The following is a 27,278-nucleotide window of genomic DNA, read 5'->3' as shown; positions in this document are numbered from 1 at the left end:
GAAGCCATTCTGGTTCTGATATCAATAATGATTACACTGACTCACTGGTAAGCTAAGTGTGTTGTTTTATCTAAAGACAACAGGTTAATTAGTCCTAATCACTTTATGACCACCTAGCTCAAATATGAACTCTTGCAGATAAAGGGTTTAATCTGCTAGCCTACTGCTGACTGGTGAGACGGGTGTAAACCACATAGACAACATTGGTTAGTTTAATAAACTTATCGTGGGGACTGAACGACTTCTGAGTGATTTAATTGATTGATAGATAGATTGATGGATTGATAGATGGATAGATAGATAGATAGATAGATAGATGGATGCGAGGATATGAACTCCAGCAGATAAAGGGTTTAATCTGCTAGCCTACTGCTGACTGGTAAGACGGGTGTAAACCACACAGACAACATTGGTTAGTTGATAAACTCATTGTGGGGACTGGATGACTTCTGATTGATTTGATTGATGGATAGATAGAATGATGGATGGATAGATTAATGGATGGATGGATATATAGATATATGGGAGGATAGGTGAACTGAGAGGGATGATAATCAAACTAATAGTTGGTTTAAAGACAGTGTAATTTCTAACTCATTTTAATGATCAATTGACTGATGGATGGTATGGATGGACTGGTCAATGAATAGATTGATTAATGGATAATTTTGTAGAAAGGTGAATTGGTTGAAAGATGACCAATAAAACACTTAAATATGGATTAGTTTGACAAAGTCATTGTAGCTTGAAAACTCATTGTAGAGGAAAAGTAGTCAGTGTGACTTCTGATGGATGGAAAAATAAATTGGTGGGTGGACAGATTGGTCGACAGCTGGATTGATTAGAAAATTTACAATTAACCGTGTACAAATAGACAATATTTTTGTGGGACAGAGAACTAAATAGGAATTATGACCGATTCAATTAATTGATGGATAGATTACTTAATTAATAAATTTAGTGTAGACAGATAAATGGATGCAATAGGTGGATTGATCAAATAGTAAACATTAAAACTATGTAAAAGCATTAACTTGAACTTTTGTTGCATGAAAATATTCTTTATTTATAAAAAAAAAAAAAAAAAAATGAAAGTAATCAAAACCTGAAAGAATTTTTTTTTACTCTGGAGTTTCCATAAATATTGAAAGATATCACTGGATTTAATTTCATAGTTCACAACTTCACATAAATATATTTCACACAGATTCGTTTACAGATACATGACAAACTGGTAGCTATGATGGACCCTTGCAATTCTCAATTTCTGTTTTCTAATGACCTGGGCCAATGTGTGTAATTAACTAAAGACCTTGATTACAAATCAAATTTGCATAACAGCAATATACCATCTCTCTCTCTCTCTCTCTCCCCCCCTCTCTCTCTCTCTCTCCTCCCCCTCTCTCACACCCCTCTCTATCTCTCTCTCTCTCTCTCTCTCTCCCCTCCTCTCCCTCTCCACCCCCCCCCCCCCCCTCTCTCTCTCTCTCTCTCTCTCTCTCTCTCTCTCGTCTGCATCTAGGCATACGCAATCACTCACTGGTCAACACTATCAGTGATACTGTCTCAATCAAGACATTAGGTTGCCTGGCTGCACAGACATGACTTCTATCAAGAAGATTTTAGACACATTGACAAGGCACTACATACCCCTCATATCAGATAAAAACACTTGTGTACATTATGAGTCATACAGTTATCAAACACTGCTTCAATGTGACTGCAAGAGGGCAGCAAACAATATGTTTTGAAGGTAGACAGGTTTGGAGACCAGGGCCAGAATATTCAATGCTTGTCTTAAGTCAATATTTTCCTTTGGATTTAGCTTGCTTGGCTCAGTAAAATGGTTTAACCCATATTTCTATCACATTGGAGTATTAATTTTAGCATGTTAATTTAAGCTAAAATACAAGCTATTTGATGTGGCAATATCTAAGTCAAATATCAGAGCTACATACTGTAAAAACAGGAACTTCATATGCATGAAATCTTTGCAAATTTTGCAAGTAGCTAAGATTGACAACCATTTCACGCTGCAAAATGAATGAATCACAAATGAAGGCTAACTGAATTTTATTCACGAGTATATCGTGAAAAATGACTAGTTTCAAAATCACAACAGAAACAGTTTTCTGTTGTGATCTGTTGACAAAAGAGGCTGCCAGGCACAGAATATCGAACAGAGTAATTTGTACAGTAAGGAAAGGGTTAAACAACACGTTCATGTCGATGTAGTAGAAAGGGTGGATTACAGTCTATTCTACAACCCATTAGTCTATTCTCCCATGGTCTACAACCAGACAATAATAATCATCAAATGATTACTAGACTTTATGGATAGACAAATTGGAGATTGGACTAAATGACTATTTTGACCTAATCATAAGTAAACGAAGTGATTATGAGACCATGTGGATGGAAGACAGGCTAGGTGTAGACCAAACAGCAATAAACCAAAGAGAGCAGTCAAAAAAAAAAAGAACAAGAAAGACAAGAGCAGATTAAATATTAAAAGAGAAGGAACAAGCCAAACTCACCTGTCTAGTACATCAGGGCTTACATTGCATTTCTCAAGTAAGAACTCTACACATTCTGTATGACCTGTAAGATAAACAAATCACATAGATTTATTCGAAAAAAGAAGGTGAATAGATATAATCTAAAAATATCATAAAAACATGAATATAATTTAGACCGAGTGATTAAATGAGTACAGCCCTCTCCTTACGTGAAAATCTATCACAAACTCAGATACTCCAGATTTTGAAGGTATATGGCACTGTCTATTATGGTTCATGCCATTTTTTTTTTTACTTATGCCCACCAAGCTGTTGGCAATTTAATTTAAAACACTGTAGTTTAAACCTTCATGCAAAAATTGATCTATGAGGATGTTTTCTGAGATAATATGAACTTGAATATGATCATGAATCCTCAAGTGGAAAAATTAAAATAATTACACTCTCAAAATGGTCAAGATGGAAATTGACTTACATGTACATGTACATGTATGTTCCTTTCCAAGAACAATATCACAACTACAAAACAATTTTCAGCAACTATTTATAAAGGGTAACAGGTTTTTAAATGTTAACATAAAATATCCCTCTGTCTCATATCTAATTGCACATCATGGCCCCGTCCTACAAAGCGTTGATATCAATCGCAACTATGTACATCAGAGATAGGAGACTGCAAAATTGCGATTGATAGGTGGACTTGCGTTTGATCAATCGTAAGTCTTTGTAAGACGGAGCCCAGAAATCAAACGGAGGATGTTATATAACACATACCCTCTGCAGCAGCTAGATGAAGGGCTGTCCTACTATCGTAATCACTCTCAGCCATGTCCATGCCCTGTAAGAAGTACTGCCTGAGAGCACTAGCATCTCCGTTGTAAGCACCAAATAATAACTTCATGGTCCGCGTGGCCTTCAGGGTGCATCATAAAGGATGAACATTAGTAGTGTAGGTGTAGGTGAATGGATAATCAGAGAACATTAGAGATGTCAAACTGTGGGGACTTATGGCTTGCTTTGGTGCGTATTGAAAAGAATTATACATACAACTTGTAACAAAAGTCTTGTAAAATGTATAGAGGAAACAAAGATTGGGGCGAATAGATGGAGGGATGCATGGCCTGATATGCAGGAATACCTGAAAAAGCAAAACCTCCAGCAGAGAGTGGTAGTAGTAGGAATTCAGAAAACATGGACTAACTTCAACATGCACTTTCATTGATTGACTGATCTTTCAGCATTGAGAGGGTTAAGCTGCTGTTAGGCAAGTCTTCCCTCTTTATCATTTTTGTAAACTGAATACAGTCAATTCAAGATAATGCTGTTCAATTTCTATTCAAAGATGATACTGCTGTAATACAGATTGTACAGCACATGCTTTGGTGACGATTTTTCACACTTACCACTTCCCAAAATTCAAACCAGGATCCTACACTGTTCCTAGCCCTAACTCAGATCCTGACACTAATCCCTAAACCTAAGGTTAAAAACCCCAGAGGTAACCCGAGCCCTGTCTTATATCTTTGATATCACTAAGACCAGAGCCCTGCTTCATGAAACTTGTGATCAATAACAAATGCTAAATTTCTATGACAAATTTGCTCTCAGCCGATCAAATGCCACAATTTCAGTAGTTTATAACAATTATCGCAACTTGTTATTGTTAACAGGTTTGATGAAACATGGCCCTGGAGTAAATGTTGGATCACCCTTTGATAAGAACAGTGGTTTCAATTAAACTTCTTCTCAAACGGTGCTGACATTTTGTAGGGATCTAGTCTGATATTCCAGTGCAACCAATGAAACAGACACGACACCTACAGCAGACCGAACAAAAGTGAGATAACACAGAACTGCCTGAGATTAGTTGGCTTAGAGTCAGCGTGGAGTTGGTATGACAGTGTAACAGAGGTATATAACCCAGTTGGCTTTATGTTTCTCACCTGGCTATGTGTCCTCTGAGTAACCGGGTCAATCTTCTTAGCTGAATGATGCCTCAGGTTGTCATAGTTGTGGAAGTTGAAGTGTGTTACCAGATCCTGCATCGGTGAAAAATAGAGGTAGAGTTTCATCTGAAGTTGAATCCCCCCCCCCCCCAACAACAACACCCCTATGGAAGAAATAACACTATTTTACATGGGAATGGCAAGTTGGGGTGCAAAAACAGTAGATGCGTCCAACAAAGCTCCCTAAATGAATTCAAATGTGTATCATTGGATAAAGAAATTTGAAGTGTACTACGCATATGTATGTGATTTGATTTTTGCTGTGGCATCACTAATGGCATCTCTCTTTTAGGCGATGTAGGGTATCTTGTGAATATGATGCCTTAGACACCTAGTCTAATAATCACTAAACATAAATATCTATTCCTTCATCATCAATAACCAAGATAATGGAAATTCATGGAAACTGCAGTACAAAATAAATGGAGAGATGCTTGAGAGGCAAATCACATAGTTGTGATTGACTAAAATAAGTTTTCTGAACTTTGTTTTTCTCAAAATTTCACAAATTCTTTCTGTTGCTATATTAATTATAAACAATTCAATATCAGAGTGGAATTCCCCTTTAATGTTCCCTTACCTGACAGAACTGGATGCCTCTGCAGCTGTTGCCAAAGTTGTCAAGGAGTGGAGACCACATCATGATACCCATGATGTTTGGCACCACCAGCATGACACAGCCTGACACACCCGATTTAGCTGGCATGCCCACCTGGATTGCAGAAAAGAGAGAAGAAAATAATCATCCAGTCTTCTCTTTGATGTCAATAGTTGATAGTCACTGGCTCAAAGCCTTCTAATGTACAGAGCAGTGGAATCAATACAGAATTTGTTCAGGGGTGATAGTGAGCACTAAAAAAAAAAAGGGGGGGGGGTTTCCCCTCAACCACGCCCCCTTGAGTAAAAAAAGAAAAGAAAGAGGATTCGGGGGGAAAATGGCATCTAACAACATTCCCCCCTTTTGAGTAATAAAAATTGGGAAGTAATAGGGAAAAATAGGGAAGAATAGAGAAAATAAGGGGAAAATCTGGAAAAAATCAAAAAAAATCAGGAAACCGATTTAAATCGCGTTTTGATCAGGCCTGTTGTTTGAAGCTCTATAACTGTAAACAGTGTCTGCAAATTGCTTTCAATCCCAGAAAAAACACCCTAAAATCTTATCTTGATATCATCTACCAGACAGTAGGCCTACCAGTATAGTAAAAAAAACTTCCCTTAAACTCCCTTAAACTTAAACTTCCCTTAAACTAGCCTTTGGGACAGAAGCAAGTAAGTGAAATAAATCCCCAAATTGTCTAAATATCAATATTTTTAGGGGGAAGGCATCTCTATCATTTATTACATTTATTTCATTTCCCTATAAAGTGTCCAATGCTTGTGAAATGACAATGGAGATTTAATGATCATATCCATTAGGGAAAAACATCTCTATATTGGAGATTTAAACAATAAAATATCATGTGCAGAACCAAAAGGGTAACAGCATATTAACTCAAACGATGGCTATCAGTAGCAGGTCATTTTGTTTCAGGCAGGCCAACACACTTACCTTGAAAGCAAACTGTCCTGAGAAGTCGTACATCCCGCAGGAGAGCATGAGACTCAGGGTGTCTCTGACCGCCACCGACTCAAAGACCTTCTTGCCGGTCAGAGGACAGATGCCACCGTTGGCCAGGGTGGCTGCCATGACAGAAGCTGACTCACAATTCACCTCCAACGAACAGATCTGATGAGGACGGAAATGATGGGAGAGATTGAAAGTGTTGGGGTCCATAAACCCATGGACGGAATTTCAGGAAGGCGTTATTAGAATCATTATTTTTTCCCCCTTTGCTATCACTGATATTCAGTCCACTTCTTTAGGAGTAAAACTTTTCTATTCTTTTTCTTATTCAAGATCAAGTTTCCTTTCACCTACTAAATATGAGCTCTTGCAATAAATACACATGTAGCCATTACAAAACTTGTTAACAACCTAATAAACCCTCCACAATGCCATAATTTTTGCTATTACAAACTTAAATGGAGGGTAACTAAATAGTCTATCTTTTATATCAGTTACATGTTGTGGCGTGGGATATTGTCGCAGAAGCATGCGTCATACTTCCAGCTAAACTGTCTCACAATATCATTTGTATCTAAATATGCACCCACTCAGAACAGGGTACCCCTCCACCTACGGGTCACCCAGGGGTCATCTGGAGGTGACTGACTGACCTGGAAGTAGAGTTCAAGGGTGTCCACAGGGTCAGCTCCAGGTGGGAAGCAGTTGTAGTCCTGGAGCAGATAGGTAATTGCAAAGTTCCTGAAACCTGTCTTCTTCTCTGATAGGAATCTGAAGATAAAATATTTAATATTTAATGATAATATTGGGTTCTTGTATAGCGCTCATATCTGTCAGACATGACACTCCTGGCACTCCCGATTATTACACTGGCTTTAGCATGGCTGCCATCACGGCGCTCTGGCATTTCAAGAAATTAATTCATGCCAGGTACCCATTTACATCACCTGGGTGGAGTGTGGCAAATGTAGATCAGTGACTTGACGAAGTACATTAGTGCCGCGGTGGGACTCAAACCATAACCTTGTGATCCAGTCCAGTGACATATCTACTGATGCTCAAGACACTCTACATTTCTTCATGTCATTATCATTCTCGATTCCTAAAACTAACTGATTGTTTGCTCTCATGTTGATCATACCATGTATTATGATGAAGCATGCAGCAACAAGTAAATAAATTGATGATTAATGAATAAATAACAAAATAAACAATTAACCAATTGCCTAAAGCACATGAGAAAGAAATAATTCATTTAGTTGATGGGTTTAATTGGGTTAATATCTTAAAATAAAGTACATATTGTACAACCTATCAGGAAATGTTTAATACTGTTATCAATACACAAAGGGCATAGTTTAGAAAAAAGGGATGCATTTTGATAGAAACTCTGAAGTCATTCAAGGCTGTTAAGCTCAAATCCCACATGGAGGAAGGGGGTGAGGGGGGGGGGGGGAGGTGGGTCCAAAGATAAGGGACGAGAATGAGAGAGGGCTTTGTCAAACTTACGTGGCATTGCTGAATCCTATATACTCTCCCCCTGCTGCCTCTCTGAACTTAGACATGATGAAATCAAATCTATCAGCTGCAGTCAGTTCAGGCTACAAACACATGGGAATATAGAAAAGGAAGGAAAAAAATTAAAAAAAGTGTTAAAGCCCCTCTAAAGTGTTGGGAGCCCCCAAAATTTGATGGCAAAATTTCACTTAAATTGTATCATAATGTGAAAGAGGATGTCATTTAAGACACACTTCTGCAAGTATTTTCAAAACAAATATGTTTTAAGTCGAATATTGATGAAAGAATACAAAAATTTAGGTTTTCTGCGTACAACAGAAAACCCAGATTATGTATTCTTTCATCAATATTTGTCTTGTCTCCAAACATATTTTTTTAGGGGAAATCTTTGCAGAATAGTGTTCTTTAAATGACAGCCTCTTTCACATTATGATACGATTTAAGTAAAATTTTCCCATCAAAATTTATTGAAATTTGGGGCTCCCAACACTTCAGAGGGGTTTTAACATATCCACATCAAGGACAATGTACTCTATTGCTTGCTATATTTCAGTTTGAGTCAAATTAACGCAATTTTAGTGGGAACATGATGAAGTCAAGTCAGGGAAGAAATGCAGGCATTCCAAAACCAACATTTAGGGGATTTTATTCTACTCAAATACATATCAACAAAAGAAATGGTATAAACTTGATCATGACTATAATACCTTGATTAGGGCGGCAGTCACTATGGCTCCAGAGTTCAACATTGGGTTATGTGGTGTATCTGAAAAACAGAGAAAGAAATGAAACATACATCGTTTTGAAGTCCTTTCATTAAATTTTGACCATAACAATAATATCATCTAGGGGATGTCTTTGAGCAATGGATAATCATAATTACTTAAACGGTAATACTTTTCTGACAATGATAGAACTTTCTGGTGCTGTTAAAAAGATGTTATAAGACTGGCCACTTTGGAACAAAGAGGGACAAGTTTGTGGAGCAACTTACTGTTGTTGTTCAGGAACAAGGCGTTGAAAGACTGGCCGCTCGGTTCAAAACCGATGTGCCTGTGGACAAAGTCGGAGCCCATGAGGGTGGAGGCGAGGGCGTAAGCAGGCGCCTTGCTGCTGGACTGGAAGGAGAAGTGGTCCGACGTGTTACCAAAGGAACATCGCTGGCCATCGATGGTGCAGATGCTCACCCCCCAGGCGTTAGGGTCCTGACGGGCCAGCTGGGGGATGTAGTCCGCCAACTGGAGGTGGGATGTAAAGGAAGGTGGGAGGGTTTGATTAGTTTGTGATTATCATGGACACTACAATCAGAAACATAATGAGTTTTATTAAAGTTTTAAGATTGCTCCTATCCTATTGAACCTTGAAGCTCCTTCCCAATATTGTTTGTACACCACTAAATTCTTTAATTCCAACTTAAAAATTCATTTTGTGGCATCCTTTCTTCAGAATAGAATAGCCATTGTTTGAAGAGTGTCAAGTCAAGCTATCATTCAAAGAAGGACAAATGTACCAACATGCAAATGTTTTTTACAAGAGAAATAAAGAGAAATATAAGACGAGATTTGAATTTGTCACAAGTGATGCGGTCTGTTCTTAAAGGGTCTATGGTGTTAATGGAGAGATGTGAGTTGATAGATATAGCGAAAGAAAGAGGTTACAGACATGTAAACAATTCTATGTCCTTGGGAGTGACGTAAAGATTGCATATACCTGTACCTGCATGGGCTGAATAACTAGAAAAAAATGTAAACGTCTGGGAAGGCGACTAGCATCATAGATGATTTGATACTGTAGCAGACTTGGGAGATTAACCCTATAGGCTTAATACATGAAAAGGAATCAGATTTACCATAGGGTCGTATACGCAAACTATTGACATTCCTTTCCCATAGATATACATGTAACACACAAAATTAGGCATTTTATTACATTGTTTGTGATTGTATATGTTATGTTAATAGTCGAAGAAGGTGATAAAATCAAATAAAAAAACTTTTTTTTTAAATTTAAAAAATCAACAACAAATGTGAACCAACCAAAATCAAACCTGGGTCGCTGGAATGGGAGATAAATGATTTGACCGATATACAAAAAAAATCCACATAGACATTACACTTAAACGGAAAATGGGATTCTCAAATCACACCATGATCCCAACATCTGATTAAAATATAAATATCCCCTTTCACGTAGGAAATTTTTTCAGCTACACCATATTCGAAGCTGGCAGAAAATCAACCGAACAAAAAACAAGATATTGCTCAAACAATACTGGAATGTAGAATGAAGATTTCAGAAAAAGTCACCTCCCATAGATAATACACGCAAATTGGCAAAATTGACATGCCTCCTTTAATAACAAAAATGGGCTATAATGTCATTGTTAAAATGAAAGAAAAATGTCACCTCTAGTGTAGAGAATTGTCTCAGCTACAACATATCAAAAGTCGGGAGAAAAACAATCAATATTTACAGAGATACACTCAATTTTCCGTCAATATGCTGACGTCATAATATGCAAATTCATATTTTGAGTTCCAAGGCCATTATGATGACATCATGATGTACTTAATGGCCAAATGACACATGAAATCATATCTCCGACTCATACTCTATCCAAATATTGGGGGTCCCTGAGAATCCCAAAGAGCTAAAATGGATTTTTTTTATAGGTATGTTTTGCAAATACAGGACTCTCAAAAGCCTAGTGGCCTGTGTTGCCGTGACAAAATTTAACTTTGACTTTGATAAATACTTTTCATATCATTAATTTGATGCAAGTGACTAGGCACGACCACCCCACCCCCCCCCCAAAAAAAAGCCCAACAACAACAACGAAAATCCTTCTTACCTCTCCAGTTTCATTGTTCTTAGCTTCTTCAAACGTTTCTTGGATGGTGGCAGCAAACTCAGGGAAGTCAGGGATGATAAGCTTGTTCTGAAGGGCACGTCCAATCAGGACAATGTTGTCTTGTACGCAGCTACAGATAACGGAAAGAGAACGTTTCATTTAATACAACAGTATGGTCATGATTGTAGGAGGGCACAACAAACATTGATTTTTCATTTTGAAGATATGTTTAAAGAGAAGGTTGAGTTCAGGGGAGAGGTGAAAAATAATTTGTGAGCGTTATCATTGTTATTATGCAAGTGTTGTAGAACATCAGAGGAAAAATTTTCCCTGAAAAGCATGGCTGTTCAAATGCCTTCATATTCTAGATATGATAACAGCTTAAAAATGAGGCCCGATTTTTATGCCACTTGTTTGTGTAGTCACATATACATGTACATCTTTCTGTGTACAGTGCGCCTAATTTTACCCAAAATGGGCCAAATTTCTTATCATTAAGATGACTCCAGAACCTTGCAGTACACACCATGCTACATGCTGTGCTATGTGCTACATGATCAACCTTTTCTGATCGATTCCACACCGTTTCTTTCACAATGCAATCGCATGACCATAACTGGTCTTTACCTTTAAGGTCCATGTACATGTAGCTGATGATTTATATACCACGGTATACCGTATATACTAAATGATAACCACACTGGGCAAGTCAATGGCATTTATTTTTATTTTTTATCTGTATGTATCCCACATCATTTTCCATGGAATTCATGTAATCCAAGCTATCAGCTGCAATTGGAATGGGTCATTTGATAAGTTGAGTAAAATACCTTATATTTGCCCTAGCATATTTGGTATACAACTTCAATGTAGACGCAAAGGATATCGTTTTTTTCCTGTTGATTATCAAAAATTGTCAACACTTTCTGAATATTTTAAATGTATGATGTGTATCTCTGTGTATGGTATGGTTATGTCATCATTGCTTTTCTTCAACAAGTTGCATGGTGGATGTAAGTGCTATAAAAAATATCAAATATTATTGTTGTTGTTGTTCTTATTGTTATTGTAATCATCATCATCATCATAATCATTCATCATCATCCTGATCATCATTTTCATCTTTATCATTATACTCCTGGACAAAAATGTCAAACAAGGCAGACTTACTCTTTAAATTCATCAGCAGTGAGATATTTATCTCCTATTCTCTCTGGAAACTGAGGAAGATGTTTTGAACGGAAGTTATCCATCGACTCTTTCAGTCTGGGGTCGTTCAGGGTCAAACCTTTTGCTTGCAGAGCCTGGCCAAGAAAAGAGTATAAACTTGTGATATCCACAACATACTTGATTTACACAAAGACTTTATACTAAATTTTAATCAAGAAAAATTATATTTAGAAATATTGCATAGTGAATGAGGTATGCATTGGATAAGAACACCACATCAAACAGAGTAGTACAAAGAAACTAAAAGTAGTTTTGAGGACATCAGCTTTCACCATAATTACGTTTAGTGTCTGCAACAAAGAAGACGTAGCAACAAACAACAAACTACCATATGTTTTGTTGACAAGCCAGTGAAAACAAATTTGTTTGATAAAATTATGGAAATGCAAGCATTACTTTAAACAAACAGAACTTTGTTATTTCTGGCTCATTTTTCCCAATTAAGGTGTCATATGAAAGGGCAGAAAATTAACTTTTTGGAAATGTGATTTTCAGATTCTGTCCGCCAAGTGACTTTTTGGTAACCTTTTTTCAAATTGTTTGTAAACGCTCTTGCGTGAAATGTGCATCATATGAGTTGCATCAATTGAAAGAAGAGGATCTAAGCTTTACAAATGTATGTGTCATTTATTATTTATAATTGTGATTAAGTTATGAAATAATGATAAAGCATCAATAATTCTTGGTTTCTTTTGTTCTGGGACGCACTGTATATACTTCTGGGGGGAAAAGGCTTACCGGTACACACACAAACCAAAAAATGACAGGTATCAAGATTACATACTAAAATCCAACTTTATTACATATCAGCATGCTTATCATAATTATCATGTTTTTATGTGCATGTGTTCATCGGCAAAGCCGTTCAAAAATTGTATTTAGAAGGAAATTAATCTTGCCTTCAATTCAAACTTACATCAAAGAACGTGCTAACTGAGATGGTTCCATCACCTTGACTCAACATGTTAAACACAAGCTCCTCCAGGCTGGGAAAGCTGTATGGGGGAGCAGCAAAAAAACACAATGTTAACGTATTATAGTCTACTGTTCATATTTTTATAGCTGGCATACAGTGTACATGTGTGTACATGTGTGTACATGTAGATTATTTAATTTTCAAGGGTAATAAAAAATGTATTCATTACTTTTTTACATATTACATATTTGCCCTTTTACAGCTAAAACAAAGTTCATGCCCTTACCAAATTTTTTGTAAATGTTCAAGTATGTAAAAAATTGATTTGTTCTAATTTATATTTCTTTAGAATGTGACATATTAAAGCTTACAGTGTACATCTAAAGTACTCCCTCCCTCCCTCCCTCCCTGAACAATGAACAAAATAAGAGCCAATTATACAAAGGGAAATACTTTTTAACCATACATGTAACTACCTACAATGGTAATATGCATGAATTATGTACATGTACTAAAGCAAAAGTGAAACAAAGCAATAAAGTGCTGTATAAAGATGACATTTTTGAAAACTGCATAAAAGCAATGCTATAACGAAGCATAGTCAATAATGCATGATATCGGGACCTTTTTTCAGTCACTGCAGCAACAACAAAATCTAATGAATAATTTATCAGTTACACTAGTATAAAAGTGAAACAACAACGAAATCATTAGAATAACTCATTCATCAATATAATATTAATTTAATCAAAACACTATTAGGATCATAAAATATGTTCTGTTCATGCCGGCCTACATTGTACATCCCAAGAAATGCTGTACATATCAAGGACTTTTGATCACTTCTTGAGACTTAAAAAGAAATACAATTTTCATGTCACCTTTCTTTTAAATGTTAACAAGAATTCAACATAGCGAGTTTCAAGATGTAATGATTAGACTCGAGATGAGGGGTGGGAGTGTCTGCAACTACCCCCCCCCCCTTTACCCCATCCCCTCAAGTCGCATCCAATAACAATGGGGCATGAAACAATGATTTCATTTTCATTGCGGTCAAACACTCTGAACAGTCTTGTGTATGGTCCATGCACAGTGGGCCACATTTTTTTTAATCAGTTGGGTTTTCATATTTCTCCCAACCAAAAATGATATCAAATTGAAATAAATTCAGTTTGATTTTTATTTTGTTGGTTCTTGACCCCTAGCAAGGTCATGCAACACAGGGTTTCAGGGTCCTATCTGCTACAGAATGAATTCATAGAAGATGTACATGTGTCATGTATGCAATTTAATACATTTTTTCTTTATATTTCAGATACACATACAAGCATTTCCATAAGGCCACATAACAAAAATTATGTGTTTCTCGTCCAGCTGGCGGGGGTGAGAAACACTTCATTTTGTTATTTGGCCTAAGAGACACTGTTTGCTGATGAAAAGAATTTTTGGGATCTGTATTCTAGAAGAAAAGAAGGGAAAAAAAGAAGATTTATGCTAATAGGAAAATGACACTGCCTTGAGTGACAAATGAATGGAGATTGCATGAAAATGTACATTCCTATTTAAAGGATTTCTAATTTGATTAAAGTTACTGGTTATAAATTCATGAAATTACTTATTAACGTTAAAGAAAACCAGGAATATAAAATCATCAGTCAAGAAAAACACCGATTCAATTTTCAGTTTTGAGAATCATGTATAAAACAGAACAATAAAAACAACAACAAAGTTTAGTTTGGTACTTTGGTTAACAATGGGAAGGATTTTAGAATATAAAAAAAAAGACTAAAAATAACATCATTCTGTCTACGGTATGTACGTTTTTTGTTGTTCGAACAGGCTTTTATATATCTATTGGGAATCTAACATGTTAGAAAGCATGATCATGGATTTTCTCCTAATTTAAAGTGGCATTGCCATGAAAATATACATGTGAAAATGCATGTTTGCATTAATAATTAACAACATAAAAAAATTCAAAATTCTACAGAAAATGAATCAGAAAGCTGAATTTTGAGCATGTGATTAAACCAAATAATCTTTTTTTTTTACAAATCATTCAAAGCTTATATTTTTCAATAACTGTTCCTCTTTTTTTTCCCTTATAAATTCATAGAAGTGAAACTGGAAATAATTTCTAGTGCCAAACACTCAGCTTTCTGTTTAGTAAAAGACACTTTTATGATTGAAAATTCAAAAGCAAAAAAGAGAAGATGGGGGCAAAATTTGATGATTTCATTAACAATAAATGAAAATGAATTAAAATTTTTTAAATAAAAACAAAATTTTAGATTTCTCACCTTTTCCTTATCGTAGTCACTTCGTCACTACAGAGCATAGACAAATCAAAAGATATTACCAAATGTTCTCTTATTTATTGCAGAGTTTGTTGAATACACTCTATATGCCAATGTGTTAAACACTTGCCAAACAAGTAAAAACCCAACGCTTATCCGTGTACTAGTGCTACAAATCATAAAGCAATTACAGTTTAAATAATGAAAAGAATTGCCCAAGTGAATTTATTTTTGAATGAAATTTACTCAGTATCCAGACCTCAAAAATTGTAATCTCGAATCTTGTGAAGGGCCATCTGGATTTTCCTTCCTGTTGTTGATCATGTGACAACCCCAAAAATCGCAGCACATGCTTAAAGTTACAGACAAATATTCAGATTTTGCTTTTTTCAGAAAATACATAAAGAATTACATTGTCGGAGGCATGATGGCTCAGTGGTAGAGCAGTGGTCTCGTAACTATGGATCCCAGGTTCGGCATTAATCCTCATTATCAAGTCCCTCGGAGAGGACTTAGAGCTGCCAGTCCCCTTTTTGCTTACTTACAGTTTACACATGCTTTCTTAGCAGCAGGTGAAACAGACACGCAAATTACATAAAGCACTTCTGCATTTGTTAACAGTGGTACTACATGTATTATTTAATTGTTAACTGTGATAATAAGCTGTCTACCAAAAAGATTATAGTTTTATTCCTGCGACATTCTTGTTTTGCTGTGAGAGAAGGTTATGATGCATCATTTGCATTGTAGTGCATCAATAGGAAGTGCACAGTTATTATTTATTTATGTGAGTATAGCATTTCTTTTTATTTCAACTATTTTTTATTTTTTTCTAAATTGCACATAATGCACAATATGACTGATCAGAAGCGTAAACTAGAATTTGCTATTCTTTTTTTTCTTTCATTTCACATGTTACAATTATGGCTATTACATAACTTATTAACAGGTGTTCATGTATGAACATTTCCTTCTGGAATAACGATTATTACTTGGACTCATGATTCAATGCAAACACACTGTAGAGGAGCCTCTTACATAATGTATAAAGAACAATTATAACAAACTCTGATTACAACAAGCAAATTTTGCTGGTCCCACTTCTGACATTCTTGTGTCTTTTGGCCGACATAACAAGGTTGCAATATTGCTACATGTACATACAGTATGTACAATGTACAAATACACATAGGCAGCAACAATTGATGTGTACTTGTATGATAAGATTGAAATGGAGTCATGGATAATGAAGTCACACTGATTTAAAAAATGAGCCAATCAAAAATTCAAACTGCCATATTAACAATTTTACTTCATAAAATCATGCTGCAAAAAGGTTTGAAAACAAATAGCTTCCCATTCACTTCATTTCATGTCTCCACAAAACCAACACACAAAATGACAACATTTTCAATTGTCGAAAAATGATGACTTGGGAGGTTCTGTATTCTCATAAGAGGACCTACATGTATAATAATACCGGGTATGTTATCCATAATATATTTTGAGTAGTGCCCCAAAAGAGAAGGCAATTAGTAGAAAAAGAGAAATCAATGATATTTGTTTGTATATGACGAACAGGAGATTTATCAGCGACTTCATCACAATACACTGACCAAACTGCCAATTCGAGATTTGCAAAGTGATCTCAAATTTTAAACATTCATAACTTTCTTATTGAAATGGGCGATATAAATGTAAATTGCAAAATTGTTTACTTTACTTGAATTAAAGAGAACTGTTGCTGAGCTAGCGCCATGAGCGTCCCTGGACGGTGTGTGCGCTCTATAATTTTACACTATTATTATTATCATTGTTATTGGTCCAATTTATTTCAAAGTTCTGTCATTCTGTTGATCTTCTTTTTCTGCTTTCATACAAAATTTTACAAATGAAATAATTACAAGGGTTGGCTTGCCTTTTTATCACTTCTTTATATCCTGGGCACTCGCCATTTATTACAATTTCAAGTAATTTTTCCATGTGCAGTTTTTGGGGGGAGAGAGAGAGAAAGAAAGGGGGGTAAGGGGGGGGGGGGTACATTATCTCAAGTGAACAGGGCCAGGCTTAAGGGTAAAACACCACTACAACGGCAGCCTCATTTAAAGGTACTATGTCCCTTTTGCAGCCAACCTCAAATTCTGTAGAACTTTTCAGGAATTATGAATAATTGTCATGTATGTCCTATCTGTGAAATTTAAACGTGAGCAGTGTCCTCATATTCAAATTATGCAAGGAAACCTGTTTACTTGCTAGACTTCACTTTCAGACACTATTGAGTGACTGACTGTTTTTTTTTCTTCTTTGGTAATAACATACATGAAAAGCGTTGTAAAGGGTACATGAGCATTTGTCTACATCAATAACCCACTTCTTATGATGGCCAAGATTAAACTGATTGAATCTTTGCGCAGCATAAAACGTATGACCATTCGGTACATTTGTCTGAAAATCAAGACTATTACTTTTGGGCTCTATAGCCCTAAAGTCGATTTGACAACTAATGGTCGTTATTTTCCCACTTGAAGACATTTTCAAGTCCCACCTTTTTTAGGGAAGTTCAAAATTATTATTATCTTTCAAATGCAGTTGGAATTTAACTTTTTCATTTTTTTGGCCTGCAAATGGGACATAGTACCTTTAATGACCATGAAAGACATGAAATGCAATGAAACCAGCTTCTTCACAAGAGAAACACGTCATGAAAACAACAGCAAATGACTGACTTGCTCTTTGCAAACATGCCTGTACATACACTTGATTCTCAGGTACAGGTTTTCCTGTTTTACGGGACCCGTTCTCGTAATCGTCTATTTTGATTGATCTAAAAAAGACACGGAAAGGCAAAATTAGAGCGCCCTCTATAGAGTAAAGAACTGTTCAACCAACAACATGCTCAAGAGTTAAAACATCGCCACTTCGGAAAAATGATTGTTTAAAGGAAGGACCACTCGCTTTCAAAAACAATGAAATGGAAAATGAACAAAACATGAGCCAAATGGGAAAGACAGTGGGACAGCAGTTGGAAAATGGTTTTAACTTAGTATTATATAACATTCCAATTCTAAAGAAGTACAAATCTTGTGTGACGGTTGTCTGCAGGCATATTTGTAATTAATTAATGGAAGCAATTTTTCAAGATAAAAAAAGTATAAAAACACTTGGGACTACAAACACACAAACTAATCAGGGAGTTTTCCTTTTTTTTTTAAATCCACGACCACTTCAAAGCAACCTACAGTAAACATGAATATGAATATGAATACAGTACACTCCAGATACATACTGTACAGCACAGACTACAGAAGACTTATGAAGTCAATTTAAAACATATATACCGTTACATTCTTTTTCCTCAAGAATGATTGACATAATATTTCCTGTAGTGCATGAGGACTACTACAAGCATGATAGACACACATGACAGGAACACAAGCCAATTCCCACTCTTCTCAAGGCCTGGTGATGCATGGCAGAATATAGGGTACTGAATTTCCCTCTTTTTTTTAAATTAAAAATGTTTCTAAACTTTAAAGTGTACATACACGTAATCACCAATTCACCTAAGAAGTTAACTTGTGTACAGCTTAAATGTACTATGTCCCTTTTGCAGCCAACCTCCAATTCTGTAGAACTTTGCAGGAATTATGAATATGTCATGTATGTCCTATCTGTGAAATTTAAACGTTAGCAGTGTCCTCATATTCAAATTATGCAAGGAAACCCGTTTACTTGCTAGACTTCACTGTCAGACACTATTGAGTGACTGACTGGCCTTTTTTCTTCTTTGGTAATAACATACATGAAAAGAGTTGTAAAGGGTACATGAGCATTTGTCTACATCAATAACCCACTTCTTGTGATGGCCAAGATTAAACTGATTGAATCTTTGCGCAGCATAAAACGTATGACCATTCAGTACCATTGTCTAAAAATCAAGACTATTACTTTTGGGCTCTATAGCCCTAAAGTCGATTTGACAACTAATAGTCATTATTTTCCCACTTGAAGACATTTTCAAGCCCTACCTTTTTTAGGGAAGTTCTAAATTAGTATTATCTTTCAAATGCAGTTGGAATTTAACTTTTTCATTTTTTTGGCCTGCAAATGGGACATAGTACCTTTAAATGTATAAAATCAACCTTAAAAACTTTACCCAGGACTATTACGGATGTTGAGGGGTATGAAGAAAATGAAGAATGGATGGAACCCAAGTCCGATCCATGCGGGCCTTATTTTATGTAAGCATGTATGGATCGGGCTTTTAGGGAGTGCAATCTTGAAGCATAAATTCAATAAAACACCTTCACTTTCAAGATTGATGAAAGATTCAAACCTCACTTTAAAAAAACATGCGTAGATCTGGCTATGCTGAAAATGAGATCTCATCTAGCATTGCTAATTGCTAATAATGTATGAAATCTATGTGAAATTTTGATATGTGATCTAATGTCTAAGTCTTAGTTTGACTGCAGACTTGTAGCATATTGTAGCCATGATTATGAATGAAATAATGAAAAACAATATTTTTTGTCTCATACTGGCTACTGCATGTGTCATCATTCTCGAGGTCTACACAAAGAATACATAGCTCACAACACTGGTTGAAGTAAGCAATGTTGTTATATGAAACTAAATAATACAAAATATAAAACTACATGAAGGAAACATGTAGGAAAGCAGCGATGAAGTCACAAAACTTGTTCATGAGAAATGCACACACACAGGCCTTGAATTTCATCAGTTTTAGAGGGTGGACCACTTTGGCCTGCGCACTTAGACCGACAGAAAGCCCAAATGAATCATACAGTAGCACACATTTGCAGCTACTAAAGTGAAATTCATGGCCCTCTTTGGAGAGTATAATTGAATCACTCATACATTGTGTAACAACTTCCTAAATGTTTAACTTTTTAAGGCTTGGTTCAATGATAATTTGATTCAAAGCCCTAAAAATATAGCCTTCCACATGCATTAGCACTTAGCAGTACAAGTGGAAGATTGTTAAGACACTGTTCATATTCAAAGCCTGTGAAGATAATAAATGGTTAAGCTTTGTCAAGGTTTTATGGCAATTTTCTCTGAAAATTTGTTTTTTAGCAAAATATTCAATCAAAGACATAAGAGTTAGATAGCTGAATGTTATAAACCTCCTTGATTCCTGTCTAAAGAGGACACTTTAATGTCTGTCAAAATCTGTATTAAAACAAATTAAAAAGTTGGTTACATAAGTAACAAGTTTTATTGCAGACAGGGAAATCTGAAGCAATCTACAGTTTTATCCCCTAAAAAAAAAAATAACATCACCATCAGCCATATAAGAGATTAGCTGTATTGGTGACATTATCTTGAGTTCACCAAACATTTAGAACAAAAGTTACAACTCGTAACTCATTTTCAAGTCAGCTGAAGATTTACTCTTTTTTTAAGAATTCCACTACATAATAGTGTTCTGTCTTCAGATTTCTCTTTTCTAATGCTACACCTCAAAGAAAATTGTCATTTAGGGATGGAATTTAAACGCTCAACTCCCTGTGCAGTAAGACCTACCTGGCACGAGCAGGTGACGACCTGTATACACATGAACAAAGTACATCGCAGTAAAGTACAGCAGGAAATTGAGATAATATGACACAAATTAAAGTAACATACTTACATTAGCCATACTAGCTTCAGTTGGTCAATCATATTTATCATACTGTACATGTATGTTGATGGACAAGAAATCCCTTTTATCCCTAGGTATATTACGGTTCTTGTGAATTCCTCTTTTATACATGTAGAGGTTAAAGTCGATAACCATACAAAATTTTACTGAAATAACAAATTTGGTATGTACTCTGAATATATTTAATAAAAAAGGAGAGGAAAATCCATTATATATTATATATATCACAACAGTGATCTTGCAACCATACATTTTTAGAAAGACACCCTAAAAAGTAGAGCTACATAGGAAGGAATTCATGCCAGATTTTAAAGTAAAATCTCATATACTGTACATTGTAGCCTATACAACCTTCATCCTTAGAAGACCCAAAACATCTCCCATGAAAATAACAAGAGGGCAAGAAAAAATACACTTACATAAAAATCTCTCCTTGTACATTGATTTAAATTCAAATGACTAGGCTTACCCGGTATTAGGGTCTTCATTAAGACAATAACTTGTGCTTCTGAAACCTCGCGCAAGGCATGGCATCTGTTTTGCAGGGTGAGTAAGTTTAGTCTTGCGGCAGTTGACAAGTCCCTGCGTAGATAAACACCTTGTCATCTGCGCTATGGTTCGCTGCGTCGTGAGTAGACACCGCCATCTTGTGGCCACTGATGACATCATGATGGTGGACTGGGTAATCAAAAACAGGTGTTTGTAGAAAATAAAAGAATCATGAATTCACAGGATTATTGAGCACACAAGAGATGAAGGCAGTGACCTTAAAGCCCGCCTTTACTAGTTTGACCAGGGGGATTAGACCTCCCCGCAAGGCCATTGACAGGTGGTTATTTTATCAAATCAGCTCTCAATTAACATAAGGGAAAGAGGACCATGGAGGACCAACATGCACCAATTAGGCATTGTTTGCTATAGAGGGCGCAAGTAGTGCGATGGGGCTTTCAATGATGTATGAAATTAATTAATTTTCAGTTTAACACTACATCACATTTAAGCTCAATGAATGTTCCTTGGAACCATCTGCTTGTTTCCATGATTCATTAGCTGCCCGCAAAAAGGCTGTTACTCCCATGGACAATACATGCCTCTGACGGCCTTCTTGTGGACAGCCAACAAATTCTCCATTCCCATGTACATGTAAATTTTGTTATTTTTCACTAGGGTACTTTGACGATTTTGTGTGTGTGTAGTGCACAAGAGCTCTTCACAGGTAAATTACCTTTCCAGTAGAGTGTTGATTTCTTTTTCCTAATACCACAAGGAAGAATAATTATTTGAAAGGATGCTCTCTACACGCACATGGAGTTCACGACCGAAATTCAGCTTTTCTGTGGAAATAAACAAAGAATAGAGAGATGAATTACTTCATCAAATGATATGGACTGTAAACGTTATTACCCCAAAATCAGTCAAGATTTTAAGGACAAGAACTACTTGAAATTATAATTTGAAGAAGTCTTCGAATGGGAAAAAGGGTGCTTCTTCCTTCCAACCCGAAGATTCATCCATGTTGACTCGTCGATTCAACATGGCGAAGAGAAAGTATGCAAGCGCGGTAGCGGCGGAGCCTATATAGTAGTTGGAGAGATGCCCAGAGGAGTTGAAAAACGTTGTAAGTCAAAATTGTAATTAGACTCTAGATCTACTGCCTCTTTACATTGCGAAAAAAATGTGACCCAACTCGCTGTTTGAATCGTTTTCATAAACAGGCTCTGGAGCTCCGACGCCTTCACCGTCAGAGCTCCCTGGAGTTATGTTAGGGGTAAAAATGGATATGAAAGTACACTAGCACCGTTTATTATATGATCAAAACTTAATGCCTTATTTCATTAACTTCATATCATTATAAATCAATCGCTCAATCGCTCAATCTCCAGAGCTCAGCCCAGCTAGCAGGTCAGCTCAGGCCAGGGAGCCCATAACCCAATACAGTGCCGACGCGACGCCCAGCGCAACGGCACTTCAGGCTTCAGCCACACGTCGCTGCTAGCTGTGTGCCTAGCCCTAGCGCGCTACATGCGAGTGCGAGTAGGCCTACTGCGACATATTTAAGTTTATAGCGGTAAATTCTCGTCACATAACATTCCAAACAGGTTGAATGGCATTTCGATTACAATCTGTTTATTATCTGGTAAAAAAAAAGAAAAATTACTATATTTTGATGAGCAATATAATTTTTAAATGACTTACAAAAATACGTTTGTCGCTCACCATTCATGCGAAAACAAATCCAGGGCAAAGGGTCTGTTTCACAAAACCATCACTGCACGTCACTCGCCGATATCACGTGCTAAATTTACTTCAGACATTTCATTTTGAATGGGTTGGCTGCGAAGTTGTACTCATAGCGTCTCCGTGAAACGCAACCCAGCTTTCAGGAGTAGGAAGGGTCAAAAAATGATGAGCTGACCCCCCCCCCCCCCCGGCATCTTTTAAAAGTTAGTTGATTAGAATGTAGAGTGTCATGGTAATTCAAAGGGAAACGTTTTAAGGTAAAACAAAAACAAAACAAGGGGATTTACATTTATCAAAGGGCAATAATTACAAAGGAAAATGGGGCACTTGTCACATTTGAAATATCAGAGGTGAAAAGGGGTATTTATAAGGAGCAGAAGGAGCACATGTAAGAAAGGAAAAAATGCACTTATCAGATGGGAAAAGGAAAAATCACGTTTTTTTACCAGGGGGAGGGCGGGCCCCTCGGCCCCCCCCCCCCGGATCCGCCACTGCCCACCCCTCCCATATTTTGGTGTGACATGGTCATAAACGATACAATGACAGTCATGTGCTTTATTTCAAATAACATCGCCAACACCAGTGACTTTTTCTGGCAGAGCCTATTTTTCCGTAAGATGGTTTATCAGGCGTTGGAATATTTCCAACCAGATGGCCAACTTGGGCGGGGCTGTCAACCACATTTACATTTAAATTTATAACCCTCTAATCTTAATTTCTAAGCTTTTTAACTTTTAATCCGTTTATCTTTTGTACTTTTACACCATTAAAACTATAAACCTTTAAAAGTTAAATCTTCAAAAGCTCTTCACTACTAATTTTCTAAACGTCTGATTTTCTAAACTTTTGATTTGTCTAAACTTTTAATGACAAATCATCAAAACTTTTAAAAATCTAAACTTCTAATGTTAAAAATTATACTTCTAGCCTTCTGATCTAATCTTCTAAATTTCTAATCTTAAAATCTTAATTCTATCTTCGAAACTTCATCATTTCTAATTTCCTTAATAATGATTTAATAATAGCGTTCAATTTGTATATATACCTTGGAAATATACCTTGGAAGTAGGCATTTAAAGTTAAAAACTTATTTGCCTCTCGTTGACATTCAGATGAAGAATCCATATTTTGGCACATGTTTAGTGGCGCTATACAGCAATTGACGAACATGGACAAGCAAAGGACTCCTCTGGGTCAAATTGATCTTTTCTTGTTGACCAAAACTTCAACAAATTGGATTTAAATCTGTTTAGTGACTTGCTCTCCACAACTACAGAGGAGAGGTTGTTCCATTCATTGATACTTCTCTGTGAAAATGATCCATGTCTAAGCTTCGAGTAGACTTTCTTCTTAACGATCTTGTATCGATGGCCACGGGTTCTATTATCAGTTGGATGGTCAAAGAAGTGTGCTAGATCTAGTTCATCTAGGCCATGCATTATTTTGTATATCTGTATCATGTCTGCTCTATGGCGTCTGTAGGCAAGAGATGGTAAGTTGAGATGTTTTAGTCTCTTCTCGTAGCTCAAGTGTCGTAGCATGTGTATTTGGCGTGTTGCTCTACGCTGTACCTTTTCTATTTTCGTGCTGTCTTTTTTCAATACAGGATGCCACACCGTTGAGCAATACTCGAGTCTTGGTCTAATAATTGATTTGTATAGATGTATAAAGCCATTTTTGTCCAAATTAGAAAATGTCCTCTTGATAATCCCTAGCTTGCGATTTGCAGCAGCACATACTCCATCCACATGACGTGAAAACCTCAATTGCTGGTCAAAGGTTACCCCAAGGTCTGTTTCTACTTCAACGGCAGGAATAGGTATATCTTCGTCTGACATGAAATAATCATAACAAGGATTTCTTCGACCATAGTGGATTACCTTGCACTTCTCTTGATTAAATGGTAGTTGCCACTGATGGGACCATTTTGTGAGCTTTGTTAGATCTGCTTGTAGATTTTTGCCATCCAATGAAGAGTGAATTGGTGAGAAGATTTTGGTGTCATCTGCAAATAGTTTGACTTCTGATTCAGTGTTACATATAATATCTGGAATGTCATTAACATACAACAAGAACAGTGTCGGCCCCAGCACGCTTCCTTGAGCTACGCCGCTGACAACTTTTGATGCACTCGATGGGGTACCGTTTATAACTACCCGCTGAGTTCTTCCAGTCAGGAAAGACTTGATCCATCTATGCAGATTACCTGTTATACCGTAGGCCTCTACTTTTTTCAGAAGTCTAGCATGTGGGACACTGTCAAAGGCCTTGCTGTAATCCAAGTAGATACAGTCAATACTTCCCTTGTTGTCTAATTCCTTTGTCCAGGTTTCAGAAACATTTAGCAACTGTGTAGCACAAGATCTACTTCTTCTAAATCCGTACTGTTCCTCCGTGAACAGAGAGTTTTCATTCATATATTTGACAATTTCATCACGTACAATGGTCTCCATTAGTTTGGAAAGAGAACTGGTTAGACTGACTGGACGATAATTTCCTGTTTTCTTTTTATCTCCTTTCTTAAAAATAGGAGTCACATTGGCTTCTTTCCATGAGTCACATACCACGCCACTCGACATAGATTTGTTAAAAAGATGGGCAAGTGGCCGGGAAATGTCGTCCACTAATTCCTTCAGGATGCGATTGTGAATGTTATCTGGTCCAGGAGATTTTGATTGGTCCAATCTCATGATAGCTTTTTTGACATTTTCATAATTAAAACAGACCGTATCCAGTTGCTTGTCACGAATTCTCAGATCAAGGGCTGGTACAAGAGATAAATCCTCCTTAGTAAAGACTGATGCAAAGAATAAGTTCAGTGTTTCTGCTTTATCTGCATCATCGCTTGCAATGGTTCCATCAGGCTTTTCCAAGTCACCAATACCCTGTTTAAATTTGTTTTTACTTTGTACATATCTCCAAAAACTTTTAGGATTGGATTTTATTTCTAAGGTCAGCTTACGTTCAAATGACTTCTTTGCTATGTTTACTTTATCGGTTGCCTCATTTCTTGCTATATTGTAGGATACTCTGTCGGACTCACTTCTAGATTTTTGGAAACGGTTCCAAGCTTTATGTTTACATTTGATTGCTTGACGTACATCGTTGTTCATCCATAGTGGCTGCTGATTATTCCTGGCTTTGACCTTTGGTATAAACTTGGCTGTTAACTCTTCCAAGCAATGTACAAGAATGTCATTATCCGTATTAACATCGCTGTCCTGCACCATTGCTGAAACAAACATATCTTTTACTTTCCCATGCTTCCTCATACTCTCATAATCTCCTTTGAAGAATGCAAAGCGTTCTGTTACAGGTACACTTGTAACCCCACCAGGCAGAAAAAGTCTGAAATCTAGCACCATGTGGTCACTTTTACCAATCGGTGGTGATATCCCTAAACAGTCGACCATGTCTACTTGGTTTGTAATGACGAGGTCTAGAACGTTGGACTTCTGCCCGTCTCTCATCCTAGTGGGCTCTTCCACAAGTTGTGAAAGATACAGATTTTGTAGAACTTCCACAAAGTCTCTGGCAAATTTATTTCCAGTTTCCGATACAGACAGAATATCCCAATCTATCTTTGGTAAGTTAAAGTCTCCAACAATGAATATATTTGTGTAAGGAGAATTTTCTATCTCATAAAAGAGTTTCAAGAGAGCCTCATTATTTGGGTCCGAACTATTTGGGCTTCTGTAGACACATCCAAAGAGAAAATACTCTGATCCTGATGAAATTGCACACCATACACTTTCCATGAAGTCACTGTCTTTGAAAACTACTTGCTTTGATTGTAAGTTCTTTTTGCAGTAAATTATAACTCCTCTCTGACTTTCTGCTGGCAAAAACATATTGTATCCACCAATCTGAAGTTCACAATCCTCAACTGGATGAAAAAAGTTCTTTGGAAATATTTCAACTAAGGCTATGATGTCTGGGTTCCTCACAGAGATTCTTGCTTCTAGTTCTGATTTCTTGTTGAGTAAAGAATCTACATTGCTGTACATACAAGTTAAATGTCTATTATTAATAATACTATTTACATCTGAAAAGTTTCCTGGGTTGACTGCTGTGTTAGGCATCCTGAAAAGGCTGTGGGCCTTTTTGTTTACCTTTGTTGCTTGGCTGAGATGAGGGATCCTTTCTCTTCACAAGTTTTTCACCCCGAATCATCCAGTTGTTGTCACCCTCACTCTTCCTCCTTTTCATTTCCTTGACGAGTTCGTTCCTTGCTGCACGTTCTGTTTTTGTGAGATCTGCTTGGATATATAACTCTTTAAAGTCTTTTGGTCCAAAGCGAAGCTTACTAGCTTTCCTCTTTGCTTCCGCACTGGAGTCTGCATTTGAGAATTCCACAAGCACCGGTCTTGGTCTCGAGCTAGTTTCGCTTGCATCCAGTTGCCTTCTTCCCAATCTAATCACACGTTTCACCTCTCCTTCGATTTCCAGGTAATCGAGCATCCCTCGG

The 27,278-nt window shown here is 36.7% G+C and overlaps 1 protein-coding gene across 3 annotated transcripts in view; it reads right to left on the bottom strand.

Moving 5' to 3' along the window:
- The window catches only part of LOC763697 (glutaminase kidney isoform, mitochondrial), a 32,217-nt gene extending 9,376 nt beyond the window's left edge, over positions 1–22,841 (bottom strand). The window contains exons 1-15 of one of the 3 annotated variants that reach the window (XM_030974257.1): positions 22,766–22,841; positions 21,795–21,903; positions 21,039–21,247; positions 12,605–12,683; positions 11,629–11,762; positions 10,459–10,588; positions 8,602–8,845; positions 8,315–8,373; positions 7,599–7,690; positions 6,743–6,860; positions 6,075–6,251; positions 5,106–5,237; positions 4,463–4,558; positions 3,294–3,432; positions 2,538–2,601 (exon numbers count right to left, since the gene is read on the bottom strand). In XM_030974257.1, the coding sequence (XP_030830117.1) occupies positions 2,538–2,601; positions 3,294–3,432; positions 4,463–4,558; positions 5,106–5,237; positions 6,075–6,251; positions 6,743–6,860; positions 7,599–7,690; positions 8,315–8,373; positions 8,602–8,845; positions 10,459–10,588; positions 11,629–11,762; positions 12,605–12,683; positions 21,039–21,238 (1,664 nt within the window). In that variant the 5' untranslated portion in view covers positions 21,239–21,247; positions 21,795–21,903; positions 22,766–22,841. Of the gene's footprint in view, positions 1–2,537; positions 2,602–3,293; positions 3,433–4,462; positions 4,559–5,105; positions 5,238–6,074; positions 6,252–6,742; positions 6,861–7,598; positions 7,691–8,314; positions 8,374–8,601; positions 8,846–10,458; positions 10,589–11,628; positions 11,763–12,604; positions 12,684–14,904; positions 14,958–21,038; positions 21,248–21,794; positions 21,904–22,765 lie in introns of those variants that run through there. The other 2 variants (XM_030974259.1, XM_030974260.1) reach the window with 2 other exon arrangements.
- Positions 22,842–27,278: the final 4,437 nt, after the last annotated feature.

The sequence above is a fragment of the Strongylocentrotus purpuratus genome, unplaced genomic scaffold, assembly GCF_000002235.5.
Source record: "Strongylocentrotus purpuratus isolate Spur 01 unplaced genomic scaffold, Spur_5.0 spur5_scaffold_7, whole genome shotgun sequence".
Lineage (NCBI taxonomy): Eukaryota > Metazoa > Echinodermata > Echinoidea > Camarodonta > Strongylocentrotidae > Strongylocentrotus > Strongylocentrotus purpuratus.
Note: the sequence above shows the minus strand (reverse complement) of the source record. Positions and strands in the feature narration are given on the sequence as shown.